This window comes from Leopardus geoffroyi, chromosome A1 (genome assembly GCF_018350155.1).
Source record: "Leopardus geoffroyi isolate Oge1 chromosome A1, O.geoffroyi_Oge1_pat1.0, whole genome shotgun sequence".
NCBI classification, from domain to species: domain Eukaryota; kingdom Metazoa; phylum Chordata; class Mammalia; order Carnivora; family Felidae; genus Leopardus; species Leopardus geoffroyi.
The window spans coordinates 171667438-171686780 of NC_059326.1; the positions used below are offsets into that span (position 1 = coordinate 171667438).

Genomic DNA, 19343 nt, shown 5'->3' on the forward strand with positions numbered 1-19343 from the left:
CATTTACAGGATAAATGGGATAAAGAGATGAGACTTACACAAGCAAAATTCACCTCCTACACACTTCTGTGAAAGTTCCCCCTTCTTACTACCCCATCTACTTTATTAGAAATAAAAAGATGCTTGAAACACTCATCAAAGTGGCTCCCGTCAGGCTAGCTAGGGACACCACTCGATATGAGCTGCCATGGCGGGCTCCATCTGTGTGTGCCTCGTGTTCAAGAGTTGATGGGAACCAGCATAGAGAATGGGAGAAAACCTGTGACAGGTTTTCTTTTACTTGAAATTTAACCTTTTTTTGAAGGTAGTACATAAGATAGCACAAACAGCAACATCTCACTCCTAAAAGGCTAAAAAACAAAATTCCATATAAAGAGCAGAATTCCATTATTATAAATGATTTGAAGCATAAAGATAAGAGCTACTTACAACAGACTCTGTTATCAGAAAGACTTGGAATACTGTATACTTCATTGCAGAGGAAAAAATATTTGCCCTGAAAATACAACCCAGCATATGGACCCACTGTGGCATTTTATAATGAGATTTTACTTTACCATTCAATTTTCCCTCATGGCTTCTCTCTCAGGAATAAAGGATAATGAGAAAATCATATTACAAGATTAATAAAACTAAGGTCCAGAAACATAAACTGATCTGCCACAGCCTACACAGGACTTAGAATGAGCTTTCGGACCTCCAGCTGGTTGTTGTGACATGGCCTGGTGGCCTGGGAGAAAGGGAAGAACACTGAACCATTTGGTATGACATTACAAGCCCAGTTTGTTTAAATTAAAAAAAAAATTGTTTTTAATGTTTATTTATTTTTGAGAGAGAGCAAGCACGTGAGCAAATGAGCAGGGAAGGAGCAGATAAAGAGGGAGACACAGAATTTGAAGCAGGCTCCAGGCTCTGAGCTGTGAGCACAGAGGCTGATGTGGGGCTCAAACCAATGAGCTGTGAGATGTTGACCCAAGCCAAAGTCGGATGCTTAACCAACTGAGCCACCCAGGTGCTCCACCAGCCCAGTTTAAAACACAGCTCTGCTATAACTGTGTGGTCTTCAGCAGATTCTTTTTAAAATCTCTTGGAGCCTCATTTTCCTCATTTAAAATATGTATTTTTTTTAATGTTTATTTATTTTTGAGAGAGAGACAGAGCACAAGCAGGGGAGGGGCAGAGAGAGAGAGAGAGAGAGGGAGACACAGAATCCGAAGCAGGCTCCAGGCTCTGAGCTGTCAGCACAGGGCCTGATGTGGGGCTTGAACCCATGAACTGCGAGATCATGACTCTGAGCCAAAGTTGGATGCTTAACTGACTGAGCCACCCAGGCGCCCCCCACACACACGAAAAAAATTAAAATATATTTCTAGTTGAGGCGCCTGGGTGGCTCAGTAGATTGAGAGTCCAACTCATGACTATAATAAAATTATATCATAATTTTATATATACACACACACACACATACACACACACTTATTCAGAGTATTTCCTAGCGGAAATATTCTTGTACAGTATTCTTACTATTTCCTTGCAGCAGAAAGTACTTGATGAAGAGAGAGATTTACAGTGTAAAGTATAAGAGTTCCGACGCATGTCTAGTGGCTCTCCGTAGTGACCAGAAAGAGCTTCTTCCCCATAATCACCACTTCCCTGCCTCCGCACACACTGGCGCACACACTCTTGTCCTTTGCGAGAAGTTTTTGAGGGGCTCAGAGAAAGAGATACCAGTGTGTCACAAAATACTTCATCAGTATCTATTTTAAATTATTGCTATGTGATAATAAAACAACAACAAAAGAACTAGACTGATTTCAGCTCCATTTTCCCACAAATTTTGAACTTTTGAGACAACTGGCAGTCATGTATCACTAAAAATGTCAATTTTTTTCCTTCTTAGTAATTCATTTTTCTAAGAGATGTTGGAATCTTCTTGGTGTTCTGTAAGCCCCACGATGCAGGAAAGAGAGCAAAGACAAGAACTCTTCTTCCGTCCCACACACACCAGCAGAAATACAGACACACAAAGCAGGCAGACACCCACACTCACAAACCACAGCCACCTGTTCTGCTGTCCCTTATCCCCCATGCCCCAAAAGCTTGAAGGCTGAAGGAGGGGCTGCCTGTGTTTCCAGGGCTCTGCTTGTATCCCATGGGGCCTCCAGAAAGGAGTCTCAAGAAAGGAGCAGGCATATGACGTGTGCTAAAGGCTGGTTGTTTTTCCACTTTTGACAATCAACAGTCCACGTGCTGGCAACCACCCAGCTGTCAGAGACCCACCTGGGCCTGAGCCTAGCTCTGGGCAGTGGGATGAAACGTCTTTCTTCCAGGGATGGGGTAATGTTAATGCTTCCTACGTACAGACACGGAGATTTGGGTTTCATTACGACTTACTGGGGACTTAATACCATCCACAAAATTAGAACAGATTTAGTGGAGCTTCCAATTCTGCAAAGGTTACCTTTAATTACTTTCTTGGAAGAAATGATATTTAATATGCAAACCCAATAACTTTCTAATAATAATTCCCAGTAGCCACAACATTTGCATTTCAATAAATTTAAGAAATCAGGTATGGGTAAATTTGTGGAAACCAACTACAGCATATGTTAAACAGCATAATTACAATTTTAATAGCATGAACACTGACAGATGCTTTTTCACTAGCTTTACTTCAGTGACAAGAAGATAGATTTACACATTCTCTCTACAAACCTCACAATGTTTTATGCCCCAACTAGAAAAACAGCCCAAATACTATCAGCTCTTCTTCTCAATACAAAAGTAAATACTCTTTCCTTAACTACATCACTATCTAAGGAAGAACCTTGGTAACCTGAAGGTTAAATTTTTAGATATCAATGAATATTTTCTTTTTTTAATTAAAAAAAATTTTTTTTTAATTTTTTTTTTTACGTTTATTTATTTTTGAGACAGAGAGAGACAGGGCATGAACGGGGGAGGGTCAGAGAGAGAGAGAGGGAGACACAGAATCTGAAACAGGCTCCAGGCTCTGAGCTGTCAGCACAGAGCCCGACGCGGGGCTTGAACTCACGAACCGCAAGATCATGACCTGAGCCGAAGTCAGACGCTTAACCTACTGAGCCACCCAGGCGCCCCTAAAAATTTTTTTTAAATGTTTCTTTTGAGTGGGGGGGGGGGGGGAGAGGGGCACAGGGAGGGAAACACAGAATCTGAAGCAGGTTCCAGGCTCCGAGTTGTCAGCACAGAGCCCAACACAGGGCTCAAACCCATGAGTTGTGAGATCATGACCTGAGCCAAAGTCGGAAGCTTAACCGACTGAGCCACCCACGTGCTCTTCAATGAATATTTTCATTCAAATACCAAGAATATCTCTCTAATACAATAACAGTTAAGTCTTGAGCATCAAATGAGCAAATAACCCAAGTGAGTAATACATAATGGTAACGCACTGAACATTCACTATTAATCACTCTTTTATTGATTATCTCTGGTTTCAAATTCAGAACCAAAAAAAAGTGGGTCGAAAAAGAGGAATTAAAATCTGGCATACCACTGTCCTGCCAACAATGACTTGGCTTTAAGTCTCCTAGGTAAGAATTTCATTTAGTGCCGTCTCCAGGGGAACTGAGAGAACAGTATCCCTCTTCCAGAGTGGCATTTGGGCACTCGTGTTTTACAGGGCCTGGGACCTGCTTCACTGGAGCTCTCTAAAGGCAGAAGTAGTTAGATCCAATTCTCTATATCTCTGGGCACCCAATCCAATATCTTGCCTTGTATATCACAGGCTCTCCACTTAACAGACGAATTGAAACAAAACAGTTCTTTTTCACAACACAGAAGGTTCCCATTTTTAATGCTGGTATTAGAAAAAGACCCAATCAGGCTTTTCCTGTAACATGCTCAGGGTTTGCCTAATAGTCAAAGCAAGGGCTTTGGAGTTAGACTGCCAGGGAAGGGACCACTTTCCTGCTTCTTGGCTGGGTTACCTTGAAAAGTGACTTGTGTCTCTGAACCTTACTTTCCCCACATATTAAGGGGGATAATATTAAAAAGACAGGAATTATTCAATGAAGCAATAAATGGAAAACATTTAGCACAATACATGGTACTTAGTAACTGCTCAGTAAAGTTTAGACATAACTGTAGCATTATACACTTAAGCTTTATGCTGTAGGAAACACGCTTTGATCCACAGTATAAAGTACACATTGTGTTACAACAGGTGATTGAATGATTCTAAGAACACCACTCAGCTACAATTCAGGATATCTACTTTGTCTCATAATCACATCATTAGAAATAAAGTGATAATTGTATCAAAATGAATTTCTGAAGATCATAAGCTGTACTACATTCTAAAAGTCCTAAACTTAACATAGCTAATACACACATTAAATAGGCTGTTTTTGTCAAGAAAGTTTTGATAAACTGTTACGCTTTTGAAATTCACTGGCAGAAAAATAAAAAAAAATTTAAATCATAAACTTTAGTGTGTGTGTGTATGTGGACAACTGAATTAAATATTTATTTATTCACATGTATATACCCTTCCCCAAAGAAAAAATGCCATTTACCTATACCGGTGCTTATAACTCATGGATCCAAACTTGCTGAGTTTTCTTGACAATGAATTTGATTCATTTTCTGGCATTCTAATAAGTATTTAAAAGAAAGTTAGATAAGGATTCATAAATACAGGTACTTACACAACCCTTGAGCAAAAGCTATGTAGAAAATAGAGTGCAACATTGTTTCACAGCTAGTCGAAATATTTGAGTTATTGTACATATTGGCAGGAAATAATTACCAGTTATTTTAAGCTAATATTTGAAATACAACCATGCTCTAGGATTTTATGTATGTATAATATCAGAGTGTTCATAGTTCCGGCAAGCTATTACATAGATCATTGCCCTTTGGAAGCTTCAGCTGTGAATCAACTTACTTTCTCTACTTAAATTAAGAATAGTGTCACTATGTTGAAATATCCATGCCATGGCTTTCACGACAGATCTGATGTAGTGTTTTACTCCTCTTTATATTCCAGGACTTCCCATTCCAAGGTACCTTCAACAGACACCTTCCATGTGGAGCTCCCTGGCCCAGGCCCCATGGGACTAGAGGCAATGTCTCAGGCTTGCTGGGCCACATCCCTCAACTAATATAAACCCTATAAAGGACATAGGTCATTTTATAAGAATACTTCTCCAACATCATGCTATTGGGGAGAAGTGCTCCATGCTCCTTCCATCAAATAGGAATAAGGGGAAGAATTAATCTAACTTTAAATTTAAAAAGCAAAACATAAAGCTTAATATATTACCTGATAGGATTTGGTTTTATCTTTACACTAGAAGGATGTGAAAGAAAGTGTCACTATAATCCAATGGTCAACTCTCTACCCTCCTCTTACTTGACGTCCTGGGAGCATGCAATGCAGTTGCTGGCTTCTTATTCAGCATGGCATTTTCCTCTCTATTTTCCATTTTCCCATGCACTCTACTGGCTAGGCCGTCTTATACTCCTTCATTAGTTCTATTGCGCTTTACATGTTGGGAGGGTCCTACAGCTCAGTCCTTGGCTTTCTGATCTCTTTCTTCATTTTTTCCACTGATGACCTCATCCAGTCCCCTTTGCCTTAAATACCTAGTGAATTTACATGGTCAGCTTTGGTCTTTCCAATAAGCCCTGGACACCCAACTGCCTGCTCCACACCTCTACTTAGGTGACTAACAGGCATTTCAAATTTAGTAAGTCCATAGAACATTTAATTTCCATCAACACCAAAGCTGATTTTATATATATGTAAATGTCCTTGACCCTTTCTTATAGTAGGACCAAAGAAGGTATCTGTGTGTGTGTGTGTGTGTGTGTGTGTGTGTGTATTAATATGATCCAGAAAATTAGGTGGCTGAAAAAAATTAATAGAAGAGAAACACTTCTAAATTTCTACTTATAAACAGAAAAGAACACTTGTTATAAAAACAAATGCAATTTTCACTTATTAGAACAATGCACAAAACTTTCACATTAACATACCTGAAAAATGTATGATGTTCTACACTACACTTCCAAAGATGCTTGCAAGCCGTTTTACTTCGAGCTTCAAAAAAGAATGAGGTTTCATTGCACTGAAACAAAAAGAGAAACAGAATATGAATTACTGACCATACTAATCTTCAGATGACAGCCACCTTCCAGGTATCAAAAGTTTGGGTAGGCCCAAATTATTAACACATAAAACAAAAAATAATTATCTCTTGGTAACTATTTTTGGAGGGATGCCTTCAAACCACCTTCAATAATTAAAATTATGAAATTAAGTTGCACATAAATTGCAGTGCCGTCACCTTTATCACTTACTTCTTCGTCACCCCAAGACCATGGATAAGCAGGGCCATGGCAAGGTAGTACTGCAAACTTTTCCATCATAAACGGGCACCCAAACCGGACCACACTGTGTGGAAATCAACTCCCAATAAAGAGGAGATGCCCATAAACCCAGTTATTAACTCTATTATTTTCAGGGATGTACATGCTACATTTAAAATGATGACTAAAGCATCTCAGGAGGGGCCAATGCAAGGAGCGACCCCCACAGCTGTGTCATCTAAGCAAACTGAATAATGTCTCTGAGCTTCCACATTCTGCATTCAGTTATTGGGTGAATTAAACTAAATGATATGACCTATGTAAAGTACATAATAGATATACATTAAATTTCAACTATCCAGTAGCTACCTACCTATACTTAACACATGAGAAATAAAGGCAATATTAGAGATCATTCTAATTGTGCAGAAGATATTATTTATTTTTTTAAGTGACTGAATAGGCAACCACGCAAGATAGAATCTAAGTGCTAAAACAATGAACCACAAATTCTGTGAAGCTCTATAATTGTTTTGTTTGTTTGTTTGTTTGTTTGATCTAAAACTAAATTAGCATAGGGCGCCTAGGTGGCTCAGTCTGTTGAGCATCCCACTTCAGCTCAGGTCATGATTTCACAGTCTGTGGGTTCGGGCCCCGCATTGGGCTCTGTGCTGACAGCTCAGAGCCTGGAGCCTGCTTCAGATTCTGTGTCTCCCTTTTTCTCTGCCCCTCCCCCCACTCGTGCCCTGTCTCTCTCTCTCTCCCCCTCTCAAAAATAAATAAACGTTTAAAAAAATTAAAACTAAATTAGCAAACTTAAGCATCAAATGCAGAAATGCCCCTGGAATGAGGTTTCTATGGATTTATAAGCACAAAATTGCCAATGCAGATGAGTAATGGAAAAGGATCCTTCCCACCTTTTAATAAGGAAAGAACATTTATATGCATGAAATTTATTCCAAGTCCATCTGGAAGGAAGCTGCCCAGTTTAGAAGTTTATTTGTAAGATGAAAGGGTGTGATGAAAACAGAGCCAATATATGCATGTTACAGCAAGGCCGCCTATAATTCCAAAACCTTGTGAAGTGGAGGAAGGAACTTAAGACAATTCCCAGGTTTCTGGCTTGGGGAATGCTAACTAATGAAATACAGCAAGTAGAAAAAATTGGGCATTTGGATGGCGAGGGAAGAGATAGTAAGTTCAGGCTATTTTGATTTTGAGGTGCCTATGGAATGGGGAACTAAACATACCTAGTGGGCCAGGAGACATGCAGACACAGAGCTGAAGAGACAGGCCACACCTGCTGACACAAATGATTTCACCCAAGAGCATAAAAGAAATTGTTCCAGGAGAAAGAACGAAGTGGGTGAAGATAAAATCACAACCAGGATGCTGTGAAGAAGGAGTGCAGGGAGGGAGGGGGGTGTCAAAACGGAACAGGAGGCAATAGTGGCAGAGAGGCTAGAAGGAGAGCACAAGACTCAAGTGACCGGGAAAGGTCAAACAAGGTTTGAAAGGAAGGGACTGCATTTCATGGTAAGACATCTTCGGTGAATTTCATGAAAGGGGCAGGGATTACACAAGTAGAGATAAGGGAGCAAAGTCAATGGATTCAGAAAGGGCATTCCTCAAAAGCAAAAGAAATGGGGGAAGGGGGTGCCCAGGAAATCACAGAAGATCCTTGCAGGCAGGGTGGGAAACCAAGCATCCTGTCAGGACGTGGGAATGCTTAGAAGGGAAGGGTTTTTCCTTTTTCTTTTCTTTTCTTCATACATAATATACACACATGGTACAAATGCCAAAAGTTACCAAAATGGACACACACTGATAACCAAAATCTCACTCCCATCGTGTTCCCAATCCCCTTCCCCAGAGGCCACCACTATCAAGAGTTTCTTATAGTGTGGTGCCTGTGTGGCTCAGTCAGTTAAGCATCCAAATCTTGATTTCAGCTCAGGTCATGATCTCACGGTGGTGAGATTGAGCCCCATGCTGTGCTCTGTGCTGACAGCTCAGAGCCTGCTTGGGATTCTCTCTCCCTCCGTCTCTGCCCCTCCCCAGCTCATACCTCCCCCCCCCCCAAATAAATAAATAAACTTAAAAAAAAGAGTTTCTTATATAACCGTACATGTTTTTAAGGTCACTGCATTATCCAAAAATATAATGCACAGGTCATTTATTTTAAAATAATTTTGCTTGTGATTGCATTGTATCAGGATAAATGATTAGGATAAAGTGAGTACTGGACATGTGGTCCTCTCCCCACCACCACCTTCCTCAGTATCTATACTCTACCTTCCTGTGCCTTCCAACAACGAAAACTCTACATGTGCCAGGACATACTAGACGTTATCACTGACAAGAAATGGTAGCTGGTGAGGACCACTTTCTGACACTGATACTTGAACATTTTTGCAAGAGCATCCACAAATCAGGTGGTATTTACAAACCAAAAAACACATTTTCAATAAGTTATTTAATTACATATAATCCAAATTTACAGAAACGGAGGAGAAACAAAAAAGCATTCTATCTTAAAAATATAGTAAATCCCAGGGCGCCTGTGTGGCTCAGTTGGTTAAGCATCTGACTTTGGCTCAGGTCATGATCTCCCGGTTTGTGGGTTCGAGCCCCACATTGGGCTCTGTGCTGAAAGCTCAGAGCCTGCTGTGTCTCCCTCTCTTTCTGCCCTTCCCCCATTTGTGCGCTCTCTCTCTCTCTCTCTCTGTCTCTCTCTCAAAAATAAATAAAAACATCTGAAAAAAATAAAATATAAATAAATTAAATCCCCTCAAACTTTTCTTAGATTGGTTTTCATTCTATTCCTCATGTTAACATCTATATTCTTTTTCTTTTCAAATAGAGATCCAGTCACGGAATAATGTAATAATTTTTTTTTAACTACCATCACTTAATGAAAGGAGAAAACATATTTAAGATCTGACCAGAATTGGGTTTTCTCAAGTTTCCTTGGGTACAAATACATTAAAGGAACAAAAGAGGTTCCCACAGGCCTCCTAATTACTTCTGCCCTGTGCAAATGACAAGTATGAACTCATTTTCCATTTGTACGGGGCTGTAACACCAGCTGCCTGGTTTTTATCCCACTGTCAGCAGAATAATCCAAATACTAAAAGGAGTGTTAACATAACTAAAAAAGAAACCAGGAATTCTGAATAAATTCCGTGCGTTTTTGCCACTTAACCGCTGGTATGAATGGCACTGATGTGGCATCACAAAGTCTCTCTCTCCTACTAAGCCTTTTCCAAACAGACTGGGACAATTAGCACCTTTCCATTCATTCAAAGGTGAGTAGATGCTTAACTTCAGAAGTCCATTCCAACCCTCTGCTAAAATACTTTCTCCAAGCATCAACTGCTTGCTTTCAGCAAAAGCACTCAAACACCTTCGTAGCTTTTGTCACTTCCTGCCAGAAGCAAAGCTACATGCCGAGTCTCTTTTTAACACAGGCTTTTATCATATTTTTATTTTAAAAACTGAGCAAATTTAAATAGCCTGTATCTCAAACACCATGCGGGGGCTTCACTGCACCTTGGAGCCCTAGGTAAACTTGGCTCAAACTCCCAGTTCTATCATTTGTAAGACTTCAGGACGTGTATCATACTGATGAATTCCCAACCTAACTCCCTCAGAGCTCTCTGTTTCTTTTCCCACCTTTGCTGGGTGTTTCTCTTTGCAAGCTTCAAGAAATAAATCTACTTCAGTCTGGCTTCTCTGAAGTGTATTGAGATTGCTAGCAGGGTCCTGGAGGGGCTCGCATCAACTGTGCGCTACACAACTTCTTCGCCCTGGGCCCTGCTGACTCTCATTGCCTCTCCCAAGCCTGACCCTTATCGCCACACCCAGCCCATGCTCTAGGGGTTGCTCTGTTGCTGTCTTGGGAAGCGGCCACAACTGAACAGTCTGCCTTCCCCAGCTTCCCTACAGTTGTGGGGGTGGATATCTTCTCAATCCTATTATACGTCTGTCCCACCTCCAGCGTCACAGAAGTAACCTAAAGTACACTGTATAGGCACATATTTTTAAAAGATTAGTACTTTCATAACAGTGACATGTGATCATTACATAAATACTGGAAAGGCCTACAGCAGAGAGTTTTCCAATCATCAGCAATCCACAGAAGCAGAGGAGAAGATCGAAGGAAGTGTCAAGATTACAAGTCTAAAGTATTGTGGTTTTTTAACTGCAATCTCAACAAGAGCTGTAACTGACTTTAGGCACCAGGGGGAAAAACAAAATCAACAGAGGGTGGATAGCCAATGACTGAAATAACCTGATTACTGATAAAGCAAAGGCAGGCAAGGGGTGGAAATGAAAACAGATACCAAAGAGATAACCCAAAATTTTAACTGTTTTGAAAACTGTTATCATTCTAAGGGTGAGACTGATTGACTACAGTTTTAAAAGCTGAATGATGTCTGTACAAGTGAGAGAGCGGGCACAATGTCTGTTTCAGTGCCCGTCCCCGTGTTTGCCACTGCTCTCTCTCCCAGGCATCCCGAGTTCAGTTAAGAATTCACAGTGAGCCCTGCAACAAAACAAACTAACAATCTTATTTGGAAAAGGAAGTTGGGCACAGATACTTGCTGTTTCCCTGTTTTATATAAATGAGCAAAGCACTTTCTTTCAAGAAAGGGTCTTTTCAGGGCTCTAGATTAGAAAATATTACATGGCACATACACACACACCCCTAACACACACACCCCAGTTACTTTTTAAAAATTCCTTTTGTGGGGCGCCTGGGTGGCGCAGTCGGTTAAGCGTCCGACTTCAGCCAGGTCACGATCTCGCGGTCCGTGAGTTCGAGCCCCGCGTCGGGCTCTGGGCTGATGGCTCAGAGCCTGGAGCCTGTTTCCGATTCTGTGTCTCCCTCTCTCTCTCTGCCCCTCCCCCGTTCATGGTCTGTCTCTCTCTGTCCCCAAAATAAATAAACGTTGAAAAAAAAAATTCCTTTTGAAATGCACGTAATATTGTTTGAATTAAAAATCACGGTGCGGGGCGCCTGGGTGGCGCAGTCGGTTAAGCGTCCGACTTCAGCCAGGTCACGATCTCACGGTCCGTGAGTTCGAGCCCCGCGTCAGGCTCTGGGCTGATGGCTCAGAGCCTGGAGCCTGCTTCCGATTCTGTGTCTCCCTCTCTCTCTGCCCCTCCCCCGTTCATGCTCTGTTTCTCTCTGTCCCAAAAATAAATAAACGTTGAAAAAAAAATTAAAAAAAAAAAAATCACGGTGCATTTCAGGAGGGCACTTGGAGAATCAAATTAATTTCCATTCCTGCATATATATTTTACAATAAAAGAACAAAACCAAAAATATTCCAGTATTCTTTTGTCAGCTGTGTGGGTAATATTCCAAAACACAGAATAAATGTGAAAAACCTTTTTACCTCTTTTTACAGATGAACAAATTAATTGTTTGATGAATAACTGTACGTAACTCTTTCTAGCTCACAGAAACATAAATTACAGCGTTGGAAAGGATGTGTCAGATTGTGTTGCTTCTCCTCTTTTTCCTTTTCCTCCCCAAAATTCAGAAAGAGAAAACATGGGCCAAAACATTAGAGAATATTTAAATCATGTTTCAGTAAACATTGAAGATGATTATGTTGAGCTTATTCTGCTTCCTACTTGAGAAAATACACGGATGCAAACCCAGGAATCCAGATGCTTGGCTTTTGCTGTTGTTTTATTCTATCTTTTCCTCATTTGCTCTTTAGAGAAACCATAGCATTCAGTAAAATGTTCACATTTCCCTCTTATACTTGCCGAATTATTTTTTTAACGATAACCTTTATCCCCAGCTTACAAATGTTAAAGATTTTTAAGTAATAAGTGTTATTAAAGCTTGTTACAATGAAGGCATATCTAGTAAGTTCTACTGATACTCAATTTAAAAACGTTTTAGAGCAGAATTTTACAATTTTTTCCAAATAAGTGGTCCATGTGTTTTAATTATAGAGAAAGTCAACACATACTAGCAAGTGAAGCAAAGGAAAATGCACGGCCCTGGAAGACCTGTGCTCCCCTTCCTGCCTTGGCACGAGCTACTCATGAGCTGAGACTGGTCAAGGACAAGGTGCTCCCCGAGCCCCTCCTTTGCAAAGCTCCAGTAGCCCTAGATGACATGATGCCAAGACAACTCCGATTCAGAGACATAAACCTGGAGCCTATTATAAGTCCAACTTCAGACTAGGTGCCTTCAACCTCACCACAACCCTGGAAGGCAGATATTGTCATTCTCACTTTATAGCTAAGGAAATGTAGGTTACATGTTACTCAGTGAATTGTCCAAAGTTGGACATGTGGGAGGCCTGGACCCAAACCATGCTTTCTGACCGCAGGTCTAGCAGTCCATCTCTGAATCTGAGAAATGCCAAACCAAGCTGTTGGCATCAAGATCCAAATAGTACTAACAGAGCCACACTTAGGAACACATGGGGGAGAACGTTCCATCTGTAGTTACAGGTGTGCTCATACCCTGTAGATGGAAATGCAAAATGGCACAAAAACTCTAGATGGAGGAGGGGATGTGGAAATATCTAACAAAACTACACATGCACTTGCAATTTGACCATGCAATCCCAATCCTGGGAATTTACCCCAATATAAAAATACATATGCACAAAGTTATTAATTGAAGGGAAATTTATTATAATTGCAAACTACTGAAAACTACCTAAATTGTCGCAGCATAAGAGATCGGTTGAGTAAACCATGGTACACATTCAATGGAGTCCTATATAGCTGCACAAAAGAACAAGAAAGCTCTCAATGGACTGGTATAAAGAGAATTCTAGGAGGTATTACTAGGTGAAATAAGGAAGAAGTAAAAAAAATTTTTTAAGTTTATTTATTTTGAGAGAGAGAGAGACAGAGAGAGAGAGAGAAAAAAAACACACAAACTGGGGAAGGGCAAAGAGAGGGAGAGAGACAATCTCAAGCAGGCTCTGTGCCTTAAGCGCAGAGCCCAACATGGGGCTCAAACTCACAAACTGTGAGATCATGACCTGAGCCAAGCTCAAGAGTTTGGACACTCAATCAATTGAGCCACCCAGGCTCCCCAAGAAGGAAAATGTTCTAAATGTGCTTATCTTTACAAACAGAAATGCAGGAAGGATAAACCATAAAACAATAAAGTTGGTTACCTATAAGGGAGGGTGAGGAAATAGGACCGAAAGAATATGGTATTAGTGGTACTTCTCTGTGCCTTTTTCTGTACAGTTTTGACCTGTGGAAGCATGTGAATCTTCTATGTCTTCAAAAATAAAATAGAATAAGTAAGAATACAAAGGGGACTAAAACTGAAAGCAAATGGAGACAAGTAAACCTAACTAGATCTCAAATGAAGACCAAAGCCTCAGTACTAGGGAAAGCCAGAAGGAAGGGCCAACCCTAGTAAATTCAGAACACAGTCACTGACTAAATGCCCTCAGTCTTGGCAGGATGGTATGTGAGTGAAAGCACTGCAAACAACTGTTCATCTTAGTGGTTTGGACAAAGCAATTCTGCAACTACTTGAGATATATTTTAGAACTGAGCCAACAAGTAAATGTATTTCTGTTGTTGGGAGCCAAGGTTCTCAGCACATACAAATATGAAATGAGGAAAGGCCAGAAAGAACCCTGTGGGAATGGATGGAAATTGGAGATATGATATCAACACATGATTTCTACTGTGCATATGAGCATGTTTATATGCACACATATGTATACATGTATTTATATTTGTATGTATGTATATGTGTGTGTATTCCTTAGCTTATCCACTGAAAAGGCCAAAACGCAAAGTCACCCCAATGACAATGACCACACCTAACAACCCTTCCTGTCTAAACAGAACCAAAGTTCCTCGGAAAAATGGCTGATAACAGGGCAGATGTAGGTACAGAATGCACCTGAAACACCACATTGTACCAAAAAGGAAGAAAATGGCCAAAAAACGATAGGGTCAGGTCAAAAGGGCACAAGAGCCAGATTAAAGGAGCCCTCACTGACTAAATCTAAGACAACTTGAGCACCAAAAAATTAAGTACCGTAATATATCATAAACCACTGGGGAAAAAAAGGGAATTAATAAGCCCATGCTGATAAGATAGATAAATAAAAGGGATAAAAGGTGTGGCTCTTGCTTACAGTGCAATGCCAAGGGATGACTGTGGAGAGTGTGGAAGAGGTAGAAAATCAGCATTTTACAAGCATCACAGTAAAAGATCAGATCAGGCAAGAATCCTCAATGAACACTAAATCTACAGGGAAAGTTTGAATAGGAGCAGGGTATTTGCACTGGATTAAATACCCCCACAGATTACTTATTAGTTGCAAAGGAGGAAGAATAAAAACAATAACTATACAGTGGGAAATCAAATCAACATCCTGACTAGGTGATCAAACTTAGTATAACCACCAAGTGACAGATGGCCATCATGTGCCTCCAGATGTGCCCTATCATGTGCCCTAACGAGGACACAACCACCTATATGGCTTTCCAGCAGAGAACAAAGATCTACAGTCCAATCACAAGAAAACAACAAATATGAAATGAGAAGCTTTCTGTTGTTTAAAAAGCAGGTGGAACTGTATTCTTTCAAAATGTAAATGTCAAAAAAAAAACAAAACCAAAAATGCTCAAAAGTGTTCCAGATTAAAGAAGACTAATTAATTGGATTCTGTACTGGATAGGGAAAATGCTTTAAGGGACCTTATTAGCCTAACCACCAATATAACTGGAATGTAGAGAGTAGATGACATAAACGTGTTAAATTGATAACTGTGGTTCCATCAGAGAGCATCCCAGTTCTTAGGAAATACACACTGAAGTATTTAGAGACATGTAACACACGAAGCCATCAAATCATTCAGCAAAGAATTTTGTGTGTGTGTGTGTGTGTGTGTGTGTGTGTAGAGAGAGAGAGAGAAAATGAAAAAGGAAATGGAGTAAAATGTTAACTGTGATTGTAAGTAATAAAAGGTGACCGTGTTCTTTGCAATATTTTCATTTTTGCCACTTTTTGTAAATTTGAAATTACTTTCATATAAAAAAACATTTTTAGATCTATAGTTCTACTTAAAATGTGGAAGAATCCCTAGCTTATGTAAGTTGGACCTCTTGGGCTTGCTGACAAAGTGACTGCTCCTGGCCACCAGCACTTCCCGTGTACTTTTCTCAAAGAGTTCGGCCAAGTGGGTCTAATTACCGGTGGCCAGACTTGCCAGGAACCTTTTGGGTCGACATCCTGTCACGCTGGGTAAGTTTAGATGAGGTTAGCTTAATGATGTATTATACATAAAAGTAATCACAGCCTCATTTCATTTATTCAACAAATGTACATGCCAACCTCTGGGCCTACTGTTGGGGGCTGCACGCTCTGTTGATAAAACCAAGGTATTTGGGAATGATCCAAACTCCTCTCCATTTTTCACAAAAGTATTCCATCTGCTACCCATAAGAAGCAGTCTTACCTCCTCAGTGCCTCTCAAATCCACCCTCTTCCCTCCATCCTTGTGGTGATGGCTGTCCCATCACCTCTCCTGATCACTGGGCAGTCTCCTCAAGTGCCTGCCTCTATTCTTACCTCTCCATGCCCCACACTGCAGCCACTTTCCTCACAGTGAGTAAAGCCCAGGGCTTGAGGCATAACTTAGTTTTCCCACCTGTGCTCAAGTCCCCCAGCCACCAGACAGGTAAGAGAAGCCATCTTCCACACGAGGTGAGACTCAACTGTGCACTGGGACTGTCTCACTTCCCCTAGGTCTTCTAGCTCCACTGCTAGGGTAGATGAGCAGACATGGAAAACCAGCTCTCACTCCCTTCCAATATCCACAGCTTCTCCACCTTCATCTGCCTTGAATCCACTGAACCCCATCTTATTATGGTCTCTTTATCTCCGTCACCCCCAAATGATGCTCAGCACATCCCCTAGTCAGTCCCCCTCCCCCACCATCACTCAACTCCTGAAACCCTTCCTTCGTGCCCTCTGGAATTCATGGCCTAACATCAGTAAAATGCCTTTGCCCCTCAGTCTGCTCTCTTACACTGCCTCAATGCTTCTGTGCCAGGAAAAACCCAGCTCTCCCCTGAGGACATGGTCTTAGCAGTCCACCTGAATGATAGGTAGCTCTGCCTTTTGCCCCCCCACCCGCCATGTTCTCATATCACCAAGCCTAAAAGTGAAGACTCCTCCTTGCTCCCCAAGGCCACTTTGAGACCATTTTCTTTCTCTTCCTCCTACAACTCCCAGCTTTGAATCTCCTGCCTCACCCACACTTCGATGCTACTGCAGTCATAGTCACATCCTCCAATACTCCTCTTGTGTTAACTATTGGAAATTTCCATATGTAAATAGAAACAATCCCTCCAACACCCAGACATCTCAGTTCCCTGAACTTCTCAATGATATTGTCTTCCTCCCTGTCCCAACCACTCGCTCTCATGCATGTAACTCCACACCAGGGTTTCTCAGCTTCAGCATTATTGACATGTATGGGAGTACATTCAACCTCTCCCCTCTAGATGCCAGGCACATCTCTGCCCTGTCCAGCACTGTGACAACCAAAACTGTCTCTAGATGTTGCCAAGAGGTGAGAATCAATGCCTGACAACTTCCCATTTACAATAACTGAGGCTCCTCTGTGATCTCAATGCCTCACACCCAACTTTCTGACCATCACCCTCTCTCTCCAGCTTACTCTTTCCGGTTCTACACCCCCGAACAACTCCACCAGGACCTCCATCCACAGACCCACCACTCTTTCATGGTCTTTGCTCTCTTCCTTTCTCAGTTTCAATTCCATGATAAATCACTGTATTTTCTCCCCTGCCTCACAGGATTCCTGGCCCTTCTCTTTGTATTATTCTCTTGAGAAAGCCAAGTCTCACTTCGTGTCTGCACCAGCACTGTCTAATGTGGTTGCACAAAAGCACACCGTGAGTGGGCTCATTTTATTATTTTTTTTCCTGATTTTTGAATATCTATTTACTTATTTTTAATAATGTAATTTATTGTCAAATTGGTTTCCATACAACACCCAGTGCTCATCCTAACAAGTGTGGTAGGCTCATTTTAAATTCAGGACCCTCTGTACCACCATGCTATCATAGGTTATCATCAAACTACATGTCTCTTGTCTATTTTCTCTTCAAAATCACTATTTCATACCTCTGCTTCCTTCAGACCCCCACCACATCCTCCCCAACTTCAGTCTTAGCTGATGACCTTGATACCTAGTTCCCTCAAAATAAAAAGCAGAACGATCCTAAGAGAACTAACCAGCTACCCTAATCTACATTCCCATGCTCTATCTTCCTGCCTGCTAACCATAGATGAACTGTCCTGGCTGCCATCTAAAACCAACCCCTCTATTTATACACTAGCTGTCATCCACTATTGTCTACTTAAGGAGCATCATTCCAGCATTTCTCTCTCTCCCCGCAACATTGTCAAGTGTTCATTGCATATTGGTTCATCCTCATCAGAGTGTAAATGTGCTATTATTTCTCCCAACTTAAAAAACAAAACCAACCCTCTTGACCAGCTTCCCCTGACAGCCATCTTCCTATTTGTTCCTCTTTGTGCCAAAACTCCTCAAAAGAGTTGTCTATACTCACCCTCTCCAATTCTACTCCTATTACCTCTTTTGTTTTTCCTTAACTAGCATGCATCAGTGGTGGTCATTCCCCTAATAATGGACTCCTCTTAGGGTTTTTCTTTCATATAAGTGCTACAGTAAAGATACACGTCCCTTGTGATTCTCTAGCGTGCACAGACCTAACAGTGGAACTGCTGAGTTAAAGCTCACTCTTCAATCCACTGAAAATTGTCTTATCAATGACCTCCTACAATCCTAAATTCAGCAGTCAATTCTTAGTCCTCATCTTATTTGACATATCAGCATCATCTGACATGTAATACATGATTTTTAGCTGGCAAAACTAAATACAATTAGTGTTCTTCCTATCTCCTTCGTTATTCCTTCTCAGCTTCCTTTTCTGGTTCTTCCTCTTCTTCTCTATGCTCATTCTCCTAGTGACCTCGTATAGTCTCCTGGCTCTGAATACCAGGATATGTCAATGATTCTTAAATTTTAATATTCTCCCCAAACTTTGGTCCCAAACTCCAGACTTATAGAACCCACTTATTAAACGTCTCCACTTATATGTCTAACAGATATCTCAGATACAATATATTAAAAAAGGAAGTCTTAACCTTCCTCCCCAAATCTGCTCTATGCAAAGCCCTCCTTACTTCAGTGGATGGCAGCTCCACTCTTCCTGCCTTTCAGGCCAAACACCCGTAAGTCACCAGGACTCCTCTCTCTTATACCTCCTCACATTTACACAACCATGGAGCTAAATCCAGAATCCAACAGCTTCTCAGCACCTTGAATGTTGCTACCCGGGTCTGAGCCACTACCCTCTCTCATTTAGATTATATATGATATGATATGATATGATATGATATGATATGATATGATATGATATATAATATAATATAATATAATATAATATAATATTTTATTCAAATTTTAAGTAATCTCTATACCCAATGTGGGGTTCAAACTCACAACCTCGAGATCAAGAGTCACATGATCTACCAAATGAGCCAGCCAGGTGCTCCTTGTCTAGATTTTGAAAATAAACACTAGGTGGTCAATGGGTGAACAAGCAACAATCTTTGCTCTCAAGGAATTCAGTAAACAGCAACCATTTGATAATAGACTTAAAAAAATTTAAACTTCTCACAATAAACACATGTTCTTAAAACCAAGAGCTAACACATAAGTGGTGGAACAGTGGTATTTTCACTGAAATCAGAAACCAATCAAAGGTGCTTTATATTACTAGATCACTTAACACTCTTCTGTAAGTTACGACCAGCACTATAAAATATGAAACATAAATAACAGAAAGGAGCAAATAAATTATTTTTATTTGCAAGCAACAAAATTATATACCTACAAAAATTTATGAGA

At 40.7% G+C, this 19343-nt stretch overlaps 1 protein-coding gene across 5 annotated transcripts in view; it reads right to left on the reverse strand.

Moving 5' to 3' along the window:
* The window catches only part of EPB41L4A (erythrocyte membrane protein band 4.1 like 4A), a 256036-nt gene that overhangs the window by 71470 nt on the left and 165223 nt on the right, over positions 1-19343 (reverse strand). For all 5 annotated transcript variants that reach the window (XM_045500766.1, XM_045500758.1, XM_045500748.1 and 2 more), the window contains exons 11-12: positions 6025-6116; positions 4560-4637 (exon numbers count right to left, since the gene is read on the reverse strand). In XM_045500766.1, the coding sequence (XP_045356722.1) occupies positions 4560-4637; positions 6025-6116 (170 nt within the window). The remainder of the gene's footprint in view (positions 1-4559; positions 4638-6024; positions 6117-19343) is intronic.